The 14,217-nt window shown below is 53.2% G+C and overlaps 1 protein-coding gene across 3 annotated transcripts in view; it reads left to right on the forward strand.

The window, feature by feature from the left end:
* PACSIN2 (protein kinase C and casein kinase substrate in neurons 2) overlaps positions 1-14,217 on the forward strand; it is a 139,904-nt gene that overhangs the window by 115,162 nt on the left and 10,525 nt on the right. For all 3 annotated transcript variants that reach the window (XM_030855736.2, XM_030855737.2, XM_060305896.1), the window contains exons 3-7: positions 1,723-1,879; positions 3,896-4,131; positions 6,296-6,451; positions 10,326-10,501; positions 12,553-12,673. In XM_030855736.2, the coding sequence (XP_030711596.2) occupies positions 1,723-1,879; positions 3,896-4,131; positions 6,296-6,451; positions 10,326-10,501; positions 12,553-12,673 (846 nt within the window). The remainder of the gene's footprint in view (positions 1-1,722; positions 1,880-3,895; positions 4,132-6,295; positions 6,452-10,325; positions 10,502-12,552; positions 12,674-14,217) is intronic.

The following is a 14,217-nucleotide window of genomic DNA, read 5'->3' on the forward strand; positions in this document are numbered from 1 at the left end:
TTCTAATTGGTTGTGAAATGCTTGCTTTCTCCTTCCTAAAAAGGGGCTGCTGAAGGATGGAGTTGAAAACTCAGGTTCACCTTCTGTGTTTTGGTGAGCTGCTGACCTGCTCTCCTTGCTGGGGGTAGCAGCCAGGCCACGCCTGGGAGGGAGGGGTCTGTGGAGGAAACGATGACTGATCGTGGGGCCTGAGAGCTGTTTGTGCACTTCAGCAAGACTGCTGGAAATCATACCAGACCTCTGGAGAAGCCCACCCAGACTACCTGCCTTCCAGGGATCCTCGCTGTTCCCATGGGAGTGGGGTCATCTCAGCCTGTCCAGAGCTCTGGCCTCAGGGACAGCCCTTCCTGGAGGGACCACAGTCCCCTTTTCTCCCGATGCCCATCTCCATGTGTTCTGTCTCTTTGCAAGGTCTTCCTGCCACTCCACTGTAGCCTCTTCTTCACCTGGCTAACTCAGCACAAGATGGGAGGGACTCAGGCAGTTTGAACTGTTCATAAGTCAGGGTTAAACAGGCTACGTGGCAGAGAGAGGACTGTACCCTTTTCTGTAGAAGTGGGAACTAGTCCTCCATGTTCTCCAGGAGCTTCCAGATTGACTCTAAATGGAGATGAAATATGAGAGTGATTAGCCAGGCAGAGACATTTAGAAACGGAAAAACTGACAAAAAGGTGACTACAGTTTTTGAAGACAGTTGGGAGGAAAGGGTTGAAAATACAGTCGATCATTTTTCTGTCATATTTCCTCCAAGTGCTCCAGTGTCAGCTACATGGTATCCTTTCTAATCAGCAGGTCAATGAATGGAACATATGGAACACTTGGATTTTTCACTCCAAATTAGCCGCTAATATTTTCTCAATTACTCTTTTATTATTTATAATTTAGATAAGCTAACTCTCCTCTCATATGTGAGATAAAGTAATTAAGCCTCACCTTGGCTCTCGTCAAAGCAGATAAGAGTGTGAGCTTTGCCATCGAGACTCCTACCTGGAACCATTTGAAAACCTGCTTTCAGCTGCAGCCCAGCCTCTAGGACTGCGACTATGGGATCTTAGAAAACAATGTAACTTCCCTGAGCCTTGGTTTCCTCATCTTAAGATGGGGACAGTTATTCCTACTCATTAGGGCAGTGGCAATTTTTGGGGTGTAAAACACCTACTGTGGTGCCTGGCATGTGCTCAGAAAGTGGGAAATAGTGTTTGTTGCTCTAATTGGGAAGTAATAATAAGGTAGCATGTGGTGACATCTCAGCAGTAGGCACCTGAAACCTGCTTATTCCAGTAATGCTCAAAAGGCCTTTAGCCAAGAGTCTATAATGTTAATTATAAAATCATTTTAATCTGAGTTACTAAAAAATTATTTTTCTGTTTTTGTTGTTTTTCATCTTTCTAGTTAGACATTACCCACTCTGGGAAGCTGCGTGAGATGCCCTCTGGGTGCCCTCAGCCCCTCGCTTCCCTACATCAGAGCCCTTCCCACTCTGACCTGTCTCCCTCCCTGAACCACGGGTCAGAGCATGGACGCCGGCCGCATGGACATTGAGAAGCTCCGAATCACTGTTTTGCGTGTTTCTGCTAGTGATAAAAACGGGGAGCTGGTCATGTAGCAATGCAGGGTGCCTTTGAAACAGGAGTGGGGCATGAGCACCCAAGAGCCGGGCTGGCGTGGAAGCCGTTTCTGCAGCCGCGGCCCCAGGCCTCACAGCGGGACTCTGTTTCCTAGGTCGGGAACTACAAGCGGACCGTGAAGCGGATCGAGGATGGCCACCGCCTGTGCAGCGACCTCATGAACTGCCTGCACGAGCGGGCACGCATCGAGAAGGCGTATGCGCAGCAGCTCACCGAGTGGGCCCGGCGCTGGAGGCAGCTTGTGGACAAGGGTAGGGAGGCCACCGCACGGGGCGTCTCAGCCCCAGGCGCCCAGGGCGTCTCAGCTCCAGGCGCCCAGGGCAAATTGTCAACCCTTTCTGAGCCAGTTTCCTCTCTTGGAAGATAGGGGCAGGAGTTTGTCTCACAGTTTCGGGGGGCTGTGATTCGTCACCAGCAGCATAGCCTGCATGAGCTTTCCTCCCCTTTCCTGGGGACACAGGACTCCTGTCCTCGAACAGCATCCAAGACTCCCGTGGCAGCTTGTTGTCCAGAGGACGTGCTGCGCTTGCCGAGTTAACAAGGAGCAGCTCCTTCAGGGCCCAGCCTTGAGTAGGCTCCTATCCAGTCAAAGGCCTTGCTGCTCAGCACCGTGGTTTCTGACACTCAGGCTGTTTATTTGTAAGCTTGGCCAAGTAGTAAGTCAGATAAGACTAGATGGTGACATCTGGCAGGCTTTCTAATACTGAATTTTAACAGGAATAACTACAGGTGTCGTATGATGCAGGCTTTGCCTCCCCTCCCTCCCTAGCAAAAACTCAGAAGATTCTAGAGCTTGGTGACAACGCTGCTGTGGATATGGATTGTGCTCAGAATGCACTTCCCAGCAGTAGAGGGGGAGCTCGATTGATTACAGGATTTCCTGGGACAGAAGTGGATTAGCGGGGGTTTCTCAGGGTATGTTTTGGGGCAGACTCTTCCACCATGACTAACTGTCCTCAGGGGAGCCGACCACGGGAAACCAGGCTAGGGCGAGGGACCCCCAGGCGACTTCAGTTGGGTCTAGACCAGCTGCCTGTGTTTCACCTGTTGCTGAAACGGGTTTTCTGTGGAGCTTAGCACAGTGCCGTGGTACAGAGTGGGTGCCAGGGAGTGGGGTAGCCATGCTTGGGTGAGGAGTGACTGGGAATGAGCCAGCTCCTTCAGGAAGCAGTAGCTGTTGTTATTTTATTTCCACCTGCCTGAATCCCCTCTTTCAGGATCCAGCTGTCAGCGCCGTCCATTCTGTTGATTCAGAACCTGAGGTTCATAAAGCACTCTTGCCCGCTCACTTTGTGGATCCTGCCACAAGACCTAGGCAGGACAGGGAGCTGCTCGTTTTGTAGACATGAGGGATTAGAGGTTCAGAGGGGCTAATGTTCTACGTTTATTCGTACACGCACACGCACACACACACACACTCACCCACCCGCACACACTCACCCACACACCACACGTCTCTGTGTCATTACCCAGCTCCAACAGTCATTGACCCCCGGGAGCGCCTTGAGGGCAGGTGCTGGGTCTTCCCATTTCCGTCCTCAGCTTCTGTCATAGCCCATCTCTCCCTCCATCACCTCACTCAACAAAATGACGGGCCACATTAGGAGTTTTCTTCCTGAGAACAGTGAGTGGGGTGACCCAGGCACCCCCACAGTGCTATCTAGAGAATTCTGTCTGGGCCAGAGTACATTCCTGTCTCCTCCTCTCCTCCCCCAGGACAGGGCTTCCATTCTGCTGAGGAGACAGTCCTTCATTCAACAAGCAGTTCCCAGGGTCCTGCTCTGCATGGAATGAATGGGCCTTGGGAGAACGTGTGGTCCAGTGGAGGGGGAGCCAGGGGCCAGCAGGAGCCAGTGCGGGTGGGCTCCGAGTGGCCTGGCAGAGAGGTCAGCTCATTCCAGAAGGCCCTCCTTCTCTAGCCAACCTTAAGCAAATCAAAACTTCCAAGATGAGGAAACTTGAGTTTTTCAAGAGCTCAGTGACTTTACAGAAAGGAAATGTGTGTAATCCCCCAGTTTCCCTAACAAAATAACAGATCCAGCTTCAGTTCCTTATTCTTTTCTTCATCCCAGGAACTGAAAAAGGAACAGCACTGAGAGAAAAATATCTGAAACAACCAAAAGGAAACCTCTCAGCCGGGCAGCCAGCCTGCCGGCCTAAAACCCCATCCCAACAGCTGAGGGAGGTTAACAGAGGAAATCCCCTCCCCCAGGGCCTGTCTGGGCCCCACAGTGCCGAGTAACCCACCAGCTTCTCTCCTGTGCCAGGGCCTCAGTACGGGACGGTGGAGAAGGCCTGGGTGTCCGTCATGTCCGAGGCAGAGAAGGTGAGCGAGCTGCACCTGGAGGTGAAGGCCTCGCTGATGAATGAGGACTTCGAGAAGATCAAGAACTGGCAGAAGGAGGCCTTTCACAAGCAAATGATGGGAGGTTTTAAGGAGACCAAAGAAGCCGAAGATGGCTTTCGGAAGGCACAGAAGCCCTGGGCCAAGAAGCTGAAAGAGGTGCATCTCTCCTGCAGGCCCCTGCCTGGCCCCCACAGCCTGCTTCTCGCTGGCCAGGCCTCCCACCTGCAGCGCCCCCTCCTGCACTCCCAGGGGTTCCTGCCTCAGCTTTAGGCACAGAATGCTGCAGCTGGTAGCCAAAGGCCCGCGCTCAGGCCCGAAGCCTGTGGTGCCTAACGTTTACCCATGTTCAAGACTCTGAGTGCTTTATGTGCCTCCTTTACATAATCCGTATCAACCCATTTCCCAGTCTTGGAAACAGGATGAGAACCACACACAGGGCGTAGAGCTCAAAACCCAAACTCTCTGTCTCCTTTTTTTTTCCCCCAATAACTCCATGTCGTGAACCTTCTGGTCTATCAAGAATATTAAATCGATGCAAACTATTACATTTAGAATGGATAAACACCAAGGTCCTACTGTATAGCAGAGGGAACTATATCCAATCTCCTGGGGTAAACCATAATGGAAAAGAATATTAAAAAAATAACGTGTATCTGTGTAAAACTGAGTCACTTTGCTGTACAACAGAGATTGGAACAACATTGTAAATCAACTATACTTCAAAAAACAAAAGTTAAAAAAAAATTAAATCCACAGTTGCCAAAGGTTATCTGAGGTTAAACTATTGTAGAACAGTGCTTCTTAAATTTAAGCAAGCTTGCTAAAACCCAGATTCCCAGGCCCCACCTCCAGATATAATGATTCAGTAGGTCCAAAGTGGGGCCTATGGGACTTTCCTGGTGGTCCAGTGGTTAGGACTCCGTGCTTACATTGATGAGGACCTGGGTTCGATCCCTGGTCGGGGAACTAAGATCCCGCATGCCACGTGGCACCATCAAAAAAAAAAAGTGGGGCCTATTAATGCTCAGTTCTAATGATCTCCCAAGTGATGCCACGCCCACTGGTCTAAGGACTACATTTTGAATAGCACAGTTTCAGAAGACCTGTTGGTAGCACTCAGGAGCTAGTAAGTAATATCCTAGATGGAAAACCCTAGCTCTTAACCACTAACAGTGCCTCCCACAGCCCTGGGAAATTGTCTATTACAGAGACTTAAAAGTCCATTTGGACTAGTAAAAAGGATAATTTTAAATTATTCTTTCTCTTGTATGGGTTTTTCTCTCAAATTTGCAATGATACTGATATTCATTTTTGTAAAAGTAGCAAATGGAAACCATTGAGTCTCACCCAGCCTTGGCTTGCTGGAGGCTGTCATACCTACCCCCCAGCCTTCAGCACGCGAGGACCTGCAGCCTGGTCTGCCCAGGCTCAGGGTGGACATGCCACTTCCCTCCAACCCTACTCCTGCCACTGGCTTTTCTCAGGAGCTGCACTGCCTTCCTCCTTCTCAGAATCACCCGGAACAGACCTCCGTCTTCAGGTTGTAGCAACGGACTTCCCTTCTCTGCTCTGTGCCTTGGCTTTTGTCACGTCTCCTTTCTCTTCCTTCTTGTCTCTGGTCCCATTTGTAATGACACTATCTCCCTCATGAGGCAGTGGTTACAAACTCATCTTTCTTCTCTAGAATGAAATCTGTGACTTTGGCTCAAGTAAGAAGTGTCTATTAAATTACATATATACACACACATCCATATCTCTATATATACGTGTGTGCGTGTGGAGTGTGCCCATAACCCTGCCTCCCAGCATTACACTCCTCTTGCGTTGGGTTTCCAGCTGCCTGCTGGCTCTTGCCTCAGATCCACACCTCCATCACATTCTTGCTCCATGTCATGTGCGTGGTTTTCTCTAACCGTTCCATGTACCACTCTGCCAGCCCAGACCCACCCAGTGCACCTGCCTCTCCTCCCTGCTTTATTCTCCTCCTTGGCACTTGCCACCTTCTAATTTACTCTGTACTTGAACTGTTTCTTGGGGTTGCCTCTCCCAGCTAGACGGTAAGCTCCATGAGAGCCCAGGCTCTTTGACTGGCACTGTACCCCTATTGCCTACATGTTTCCTGACAGCAAAGCAGGCGCTCCATCAATAGTTGCTGAATGAACTCCTCTGTTTTACTTGTTGTAATTAATCCTGAATATACAGCTTTGTACCTGCTCTTTCCTCTCCTCTTGAGAGCGCAAGCACTTCCCACAGTCTGTGTAACCTCTAGCGAGGATTTTGAACTTTAAACGTGGTGTTCAGGAACTCATTCTCCCTGTAGGTGGAAGCAGCAAAGAAAGCCTACCACGCGGCGTGCAAAGAGGAGAAGCTGGCAATATCACGAGAGACCAACAGCAAAGCGGACCCGTCCCTCAACCCTGAACAGCTTAAGAAATTGCAAGACAAAGTAGAAAAATGCAAGCAAGATGTTCTTAAGGTAAATTGTGCACTTTTCTTTACATATTGAGAGCACACGCCTCACCCGTTCACACATCTGGCATGCAGTGTACCTTTGTCGCTGCTTGGTCGGATGCTCCGACAGACGGCTGCCTCAATGAAACACATTCCTGCCCTCGAGGTCACGCCTTACCTTACCAGAGCCATTAGTGCCCACCTCAGGACCAGGGCAGACCCGAGTTCTGGGCAGGCAGGGGCAACGGGTGACTCCTGTGCGTGGGGGACAGGGCAGTGGGGCAGTGGGAGGGAAGAGCTTGTGCAGGACACGAGTTGTGGATGTCAGCAGCGGGGAGCTGATGGGTGCACTGGTTCAGAGGGTTATGAGGACCAGACGGCCTTGTAACGCAGGAAAAGTAAGGCGCTTGGGATGTTGCGGCAGGGAGCCACCGGGAGAAGGTTCGAGAGCCTGGGAGGGGAGGGTTGACGTGAGCAAGGCTCTGGGCCTGTGTCCTCGGCTCCCAGCTTGGCCCCCAGCCCCACCCTCCTCCTTTGCTCTGTTCTAAGGGCTGGGCGGCCGGAGACTGCCCCTGTCAAGGGCCTGCCCTGCTGCAGTGTTCACGGAAGAGAGTCCCAGCCTGGATTTGGAGAAAGAGGTGATGTTAGAGGGGAGGTGTGCTTCAGGAATAGGTCGTGACCCCGAAAGGGGAAACAGGAGTCCCAAGCTGATGTGTTACTACCTGCCCACCTTTTCAGGCCTCAGATGAGCATCACTGAGCCCCAGGGAATTAGGTGGTGTCATCTCTGTTTTGTGACGTAGGAAACGGAGGAACCTCGGAGAGGTTCAGTCAGGTGCCACCCAGTGATGTGAGCGTGGGAGAGCCCGTGCCCTCTCCAGTGCTCTGTCCTCGCATAGCAAGGAGGGTGGGAGACGGGGGTTCATTGCTCAGAGCGAGTGTCAGAATCCCTCAGGGAGAATCCCTCCACGCCTGTCTCTAAGACTGGGCCTGAGCCAGGAATCTGGGGTTGTGGAGCAGCCTGGGGGCCTCCTCCGTGGGATCAGGTGAGGAACCTGGGACCGCCTGCTGAGTGTGGGGGGCACCTGGACTCAAGGAACACAGGCTGGGGGGACTCTAGGGGCTGCCTTCATCAGGTACACAAGGAATTGGGTGCCCAGGAAAGTGCCTAGAGGAGAGATGAGGCATCTCCATACCCAGATGTGTGTGTGTGAAAGAGAGAGTGATGCATGCCTTTCATGTTTTACAGCCACCCAGAACAGACTCCACCAAACTGATACACTGGCAGAACAAACCCAGGGCCTGAGGTCAGACGTAAGGCACGTGTCAGGATGACCAGGGCACTTTGTAGAGGGTTCCCTCCCTGCCTCTGTGGTCTGGCCAGTGACCTCGGGGCACGATGGTCCGTGTAGGCTGAGAGCTGGCCTGGAGAGGAGGGCAACTCACTCCCGCTGCCCTTCTTAGCAGTTTCTAAAAACCAGCACTAACTGGCTGCACACGTCCTTCTGTGTTTCTTATTGGCCAGGCAGTGACTGCATCTTGCAGCATCCATCAGAAAGGAACCTCTCACGTTCTGTGCTAAGTGTCACAGTCCACGTGAGGGTGAGGGTTGCCTCTCATTTCACTCCGTGAATATTTATTGGGAACTTTCTCTGTGCTAGCAGTTCCCCGAATGACGATAACCAATGACCGTGCTCTCTACCTGGCCTGTGCTGGGAGGGGGCTGCTCGTGAGCACAGGCCGGGTGAAGCCCACCCCCACCCCGCCACCAGGGGTCCAGGGAGGTTACCGAATGGTGGAGGATCCCAAGAAGGGGTTGCTCTGTGTCACTCTGATGGCCCCACTGGTGTTTGAACCCACAGCTGCTTGCCTCTGGCCTCTGAGCTCAAGCTGCTGCGAGGCGCCTCGCACGTATAGGCGTGGGCAGTGGATGATGATGCATGACCAGAGCAGCTGTGGAGCCGTGCTCCTGCTGGGGAGGCCCAGACTCTGGCAGGGATGACCTCTTTCTGGGGTCATAGAGGACCCAAGCCCAGCCAAGGCAGGAGGCTTAGAAGAGAACAAGGAACCAAAGATAGCAGGCGAGGGGTGAGGGGCAGAGGTGGGGACTCCGGGGGTGGGCAGGCCTGCTCTCTGGAGGTTGGGGAAGGCTTCAAGAAGAGGGTCTCTTTGGAGCATAAAGGGGAGTCTTCCAGGGCATGAGTCAGAGAAAGTCGTCTGGGAGAGGAGCAGGGGAGGTGGCGAGTAGACTTGGATCCCAAATGGGGGCAGAGAAGCTGCTCTAGAGGTGGCAGGGGCCGGGCCCTGAGGCCAGGACTTGATCTTAAAAGCACGGGGTCCTGCAAAAGCTCGGGGGGGTTCATTCCTTCCTCAGAAGGCCCCACGCTGTCGTCAGGAACAGAAAAGCAAAGTTCCTAGGTGGCCAGCCCATCCATCCGTGATCAACCCCCATTTTTCAGGGTCTTGATAGTGGAAAAGGCTTGTGATAAATGAGCGGCCCCAGCCCTGCCATCCCTAACTTTACCTTAGGAGGCTACCATCACTTTGATGGTCCCACCAACTATCAAAACCATGTCGGGGTGGGGGGACTTCCCTGGTGGTCCAGTGGCTAAGAGTCTGCGCTCCCAATACAGGGGGCCCGGGTTTAATCCGTGGTCAGCGAACTAGATCCCACAGGCCACAACTAAAAAGATCCCACATACCACAACTAAAAAAAGATCCCGCATGCCGCAACTAAGATCCCACGGGCCACAATTAAGACCCGGTGCGGCCAAATAAATAAATAAATATTTTTTTAAAAAAACAAAAAAAACCATGTGGGGCTCAGGGAAGACTGCATGGGTTTACTGACCCCGGGCACATCCCTGCGAGGTAAACGTGCTAACTTTAGCCATGGCTCTTAGGCTAAAGACATGACACGCTGTCCCTAGACACCCTTGAGAATAGGTCATACCTATATTCATATTTTCTTCCTGGTAAAACCCCTTCTTGAGGACAGTCTGGGGAGGAACAGCTGTGTTGGGGATGTCTTGGGCTGGAGGAAAGGGGACTAGGACTCTTTTGAATGCCTTGGTGCCGCTTGGTGTCCTTGTCTATCACCTCATTTGAGTATCAGGATACTGTGACGTAGAAGTACTTCGTTTTCTGAGAAGGAAAGCGAGGTTCCCAGAAAACGAGCGGCACAGGCTTTGGCCACGGGTTTGTCTGGCGCTCGGAGCCCTGTGATCTTGCCTTTAAGGTAACTGTCAAGCCACTGCTGCTGTGGGCAAGGTCTGAGGCTCAGCCCTTCCCCGTGGGAGAGAGGACACGGGCGAGTGACGTGGGGCTCGAGGCCACACACACTGGGCTCCAAGTGACCGCCTCTTCCCCAGTGGCTACCTGTTTGGGTCTTACTCCAGCTGAGAGCCCTGGCAGATGCCAGGAGTGTGATTTGCATTTCAGAAGTGGAGGGGGCTGGGACTTGAACTTGGAACTCTGTCAGACTCTGGAGCTTGTTCTCTTTGGGTTTTGGAATCTGGGGCGGCTGGGGGACGGAGCAGCTTTCCCCAAGGGCGACATTGGTGGTGGGGAGAGCATCCAAGATGAGCCTGGGGGGCCTGGCGTGTGGAGTGCAGAGGGCTGTTTCACAGCCAGATTGGGTGGGTGCCCCTCAGGAGCAGAGGTGGGGCGTGAGTCCTCTGGGCAGGAGCTTGCGGGGCAAAGGAAATAGATCGGGTGCTTCTTGGATGTGGGGTCGCCTGAGGAGTAGTCTAGATGCTGATGGATTCAGAAGTGGTGGAGGGGGACAAGGGCCGGGTGATGGACAGGGAGGTGCAGAGCTGGGCTCGCTCGCTCTCGGTCAGAGGCAAGTGGGCTGAGTGGAAGTTAGTCTTCAACTCGTGTGCCTGGACTTTCTCGTAGACCAAAGAGAAGTACGAGAAATCCCTGAAGGAGCTGGGCCAGGGCACACCGCAGTACATGGAGGGCATGGAGCAGGTGTTTGAGCAGTGCCAGCAGTTTGAGGAGAAGCGCCTGCGCTTCTTCCGGGAAGTTCTGCTGGAGGTTCAGAAGCACCTAGACCTGTCGAACGTGGCCAGGTAAGTGTCCCTTGGCTGAAAAGCACATCCCAGGGAAGTCAGTGGAAAGTTGCTTTGGAATAAAGATCGGTTGCTGCTCTCCAGCCTTGGGGTGGCAGTGCTTGTCAGAAGGTCTTAAGTTCCCCTGTCCAGGGAGGGCCCTTTGGCCAAGCCTGCCTGTGGCCATGCAGTGTCCTGCTGCCTGGGACAACTGCTCCCTGGCCTGAGTCGGATGGCCGCCTGCCACTCTCTGCCAGCTCTGGGTGCAGTCCTCTGCATCTGGGCAGGAAGGGAGGGCCGCGGCTTGGACCCACCACAGTTGCACGTTTGAAATCAACCCGGGAGCAAGTCGAGCAGTTCCGGGGCTGGCACACCCTGCCCCCGGGATGGCCTTTCTTTGAGGACCTTTACGAGGTCTTTTCAATCCAGAGCAGCTGGCTGCCAGCTTGTTCCTTGACTTCCAGTGGTTCTGGGCCTCAGGCAGCACAGACCCTCAGAGACTCGGTTCTGAAAGGAGACGTGGAGGCTGTGATATTCCTTCCATACTTTCCTTGTCTTTGGTCCCATGACACCTTCGTCAGGGCAGAGGCCTGTGCTAACCCTGGACCTAGACTTCTGTCATCCACATAGCAGAGCCATTTAGAAATGATTCACAAGTTAAAGCTTGTCGTGAATAGGAAATTACATTCCTTTTGTCTCCTTCTAATAGGAAAAACATCAAAAGCAACAGTTATTCAGCTCCTCTGCCAACAACTAATGGATCCTTATGAGTGTCTGTGAAGGAGGGGCATTATTCCCCATCTTGCTGATGAGGGAGCAGGCTGGCGTGGTTAAGGGACTTGCCCAAGGCTGCACCGCTGGCTGGGGCAGGGCTGGGGCTGCCAGGCTCTTCTGCGGGTGGAGTAACTCCCATCGTGTGAGGGCTTGTCATCGGTTGATGTGCCTTGCTTCCCTTAGTCCTCCAAGCCACCCTGGGGAGGAGATGGTGTAGTAGTGTTCTAGGGCTGCCATAATGAAATACCCAAACCTGGGCAGCCTACAACAACAGAAATTTCTTCTCTTGCGCTTCTGCAATCAAGGTGTCAGCGGGGCCTCACTCCCTCTGATGGCTCTGCTGTAGGGGAGGACTCTTCCTTGCCTCTTCCAGCTTTTGGTGTTTGGGGTCAATCCTTGGCCTTCCTTGACTTGTAGACAAGACACATCACTCCAGTCACATGGCCGTCTTCTGTGTCTTCACATTGTCTTCCCTCTGTCTCTGTACCCAAATTTCCCCCTTTTTATAAAAAGGTGGTTTTTTAATTTACAGATTACCTTTGTAAAGATCCTATTTCCCAATAAGGTCCCATTCCGTGGTACCGGGGCCTAGGACTCCAACATTATCTTTTTTGGAAGACACAGTTTACCCCATAACAGGTGGTATTATGCACACTCAGCGGAGGAAGACACTGAGGCCAGGCCCAAAGAGGGTAACTGACTTGCTAGCCATACAGCCTAGAAGTGAAAACACCAGGACCCGCAGTGGTCATACTCCTATCTGACGTGGTCAGCTTCCTAGGGAGGCGAGCTGCTCTGAGCGGTCAAGCAGAAGCAGGAGTCCCCCCAGGTGGCTCGTGGGGTGTGCAGCCACCACAGCACTGGCCAATCTTCGTTTACTGTTTTTGCACAGCTGAGTGTAAACCTTCCTGCTTTTTTGAAGGGATGAGGGGGAGCTTTCTGACACTGAATTCTGGACCTGGTTAAATGGGACCACACAGATTGGTGGCCCATGTGGCCCAGATGCCAGCACCTTTTGTATTATCTGACACAGAGCAAAGCCAGGTTGTTGCCACCTGGTTTGATTTGTCAGAAGCTGAAGCTATGGCTTCCACGCCATGGTTGTTGTTTGTCCGATTCTGTGTGCATCACGGCCAGATGACCGTCCAGCTGAGCCAGGGCAAGGGTCTGATCTGCCCTGTGAAGTCGACTCTCGTGCGGCTGCAGACCATGGCGCCAGCTCTAGGCAGGCCCTGGGCGAGGCTGAGGGCTGGCCTTCCCGTCCTTCGAAAAGAGTCACGCTTCTGTCTCTGATTTAGCTACAAAAACATTTACCGAGACCTGGAGCAGAGCATCAAAGTTGCCGACGCGGTGGAGGACCTGAGGTGGTTCAGAGCCAACCACGGGCCAGGCATGTCCATGAACTGGCCACAGTTTGAGGTAAGAGGAGGCTCTACCTGTGACCTGTTGGCCTGGGAGGGGCCTAGGCTCACAGGGTCGAGTCATACACCGTTCTTTCTCCATCCAACTCAGAGCTGGCCTGTGCCCTGTTTATGTGGTAGCCTTTACACATGGCAACCCTAGAAACCAAGTGGATGTTTAATGTTCTGGGGGCTTCAGGATTACCAAAGGGCCTTCTGAATCCCTGGTGAAGATGCAATTATGTTCTTTGTAATTGAGAACTTTGATGGTCACTTGTTGACCATCTGGCATTCCCTTCGTGGTGAGTCCCAGGAGTTGCAGGAGTTACAGTTCCCTGCTCAACCCTGCGAGATGGCCAGGGAAGGAGTGGCCACAGTGCATTCCAGGCCTGATGGGCCAAGAGCACCAGCTTAGCAGCCTCTGGTCCAGGACAAGAGGGGAGCATGGTCTCAGTGTGTAGCTGTTTTTACCCTTCACATGAGGGCTTTTCCTTATCTTCTTATATAAATTCAACCAACTTTGGTGTAGGATTAACTTTCTTCTTTTCCCATTTTCATGGGTCCAAGCTGTCCAGTATCTTTACATGCAAAATTCAAGGGCCTGGGGATCTCAAGGCTCTTCCAGCCCTAGAATTGGGTCCCCAGGCCCCACCTGGCCTCCTGTTGATAGCAGAGAAGGCAGTGGCCACAAGTCCCACCACCCTGTTCTCTGAGGGAAAGGATTCTCCCCACCTCGTGGCGAAGCAGGGGCTGGGAAGGGCCCCACAGTGCCATGGCTGCTGCCTCCCCTGGGGAGGATGCTGGAGGCAGCCCCCTCTGCCTTGGGCTCCAACCACCTGGCCCCACTGACTCAGTAGCGGCTGGAGTCCAGGCTGCACTCAGATCCTGCCTCAGCACTTACTAGCTGTGGGATGCTGAGCAAGTCATCTGCCCTTTTTGTGACTCAGTTTTCCCATGTGTAAAACAGGGATGACAACAGCCCCGATCTTCTTGGAGGCTGGAGGTTCAGTGACCTGGTCCATACTGGGTATTGCCCCTGGGCCCACCACACAGAAGCTTGTTTGGCCCCGTCCCAGCCTATAGTTTTTTCAGTCCGCATCCCTGTGCCTCTGTTTTCTGGAGTTTCTCAAGAAAGCTTCTCCAGATGACAGTGTGGGTCCCTGGAGCTGAGCATTCCCCCTGCACTGCCTTTAGGACACCGGCTCCCAACAGGGACCAAGAGCAGAGGCCCAGGGCCTTCCCAGGTGGAAGTGGACCTAGAGGAGACAGCACAGCCCGACTTCTCCTCCCCCTAGTGATGGCACACGGGCAAGAAGCGAGTTGGTGATGGGACTTGTGCACACACCTGGATTCTCCTCTGCGGGGAGTGTTTGCTGCTCTCAGGAGAGGCTCAGGAAACCCTCTGTGACATGTACCCCCTCCAACCCCCAGGTCCCTTAGGGTTGTTCGTCCCTACCCAGAGAACAGAATGGTCTGGAAAGGAAGACTTGACAGGCAGTCTTGCTGGGGTGGGTGTCCTGGCCAGAGCCCATGGTGGCCCTTCTCTCTGTGGGTCCCACGGGC

This window comes from Globicephala melas, chromosome 10 (assembly GCF_963455315.2).
Source record: "Globicephala melas chromosome 10, mGloMel1.2, whole genome shotgun sequence".
In the NCBI taxonomy this organism is placed as follows: domain Eukaryota; kingdom Metazoa; phylum Chordata; class Mammalia; order Artiodactyla; family Delphinidae; genus Globicephala; species Globicephala melas.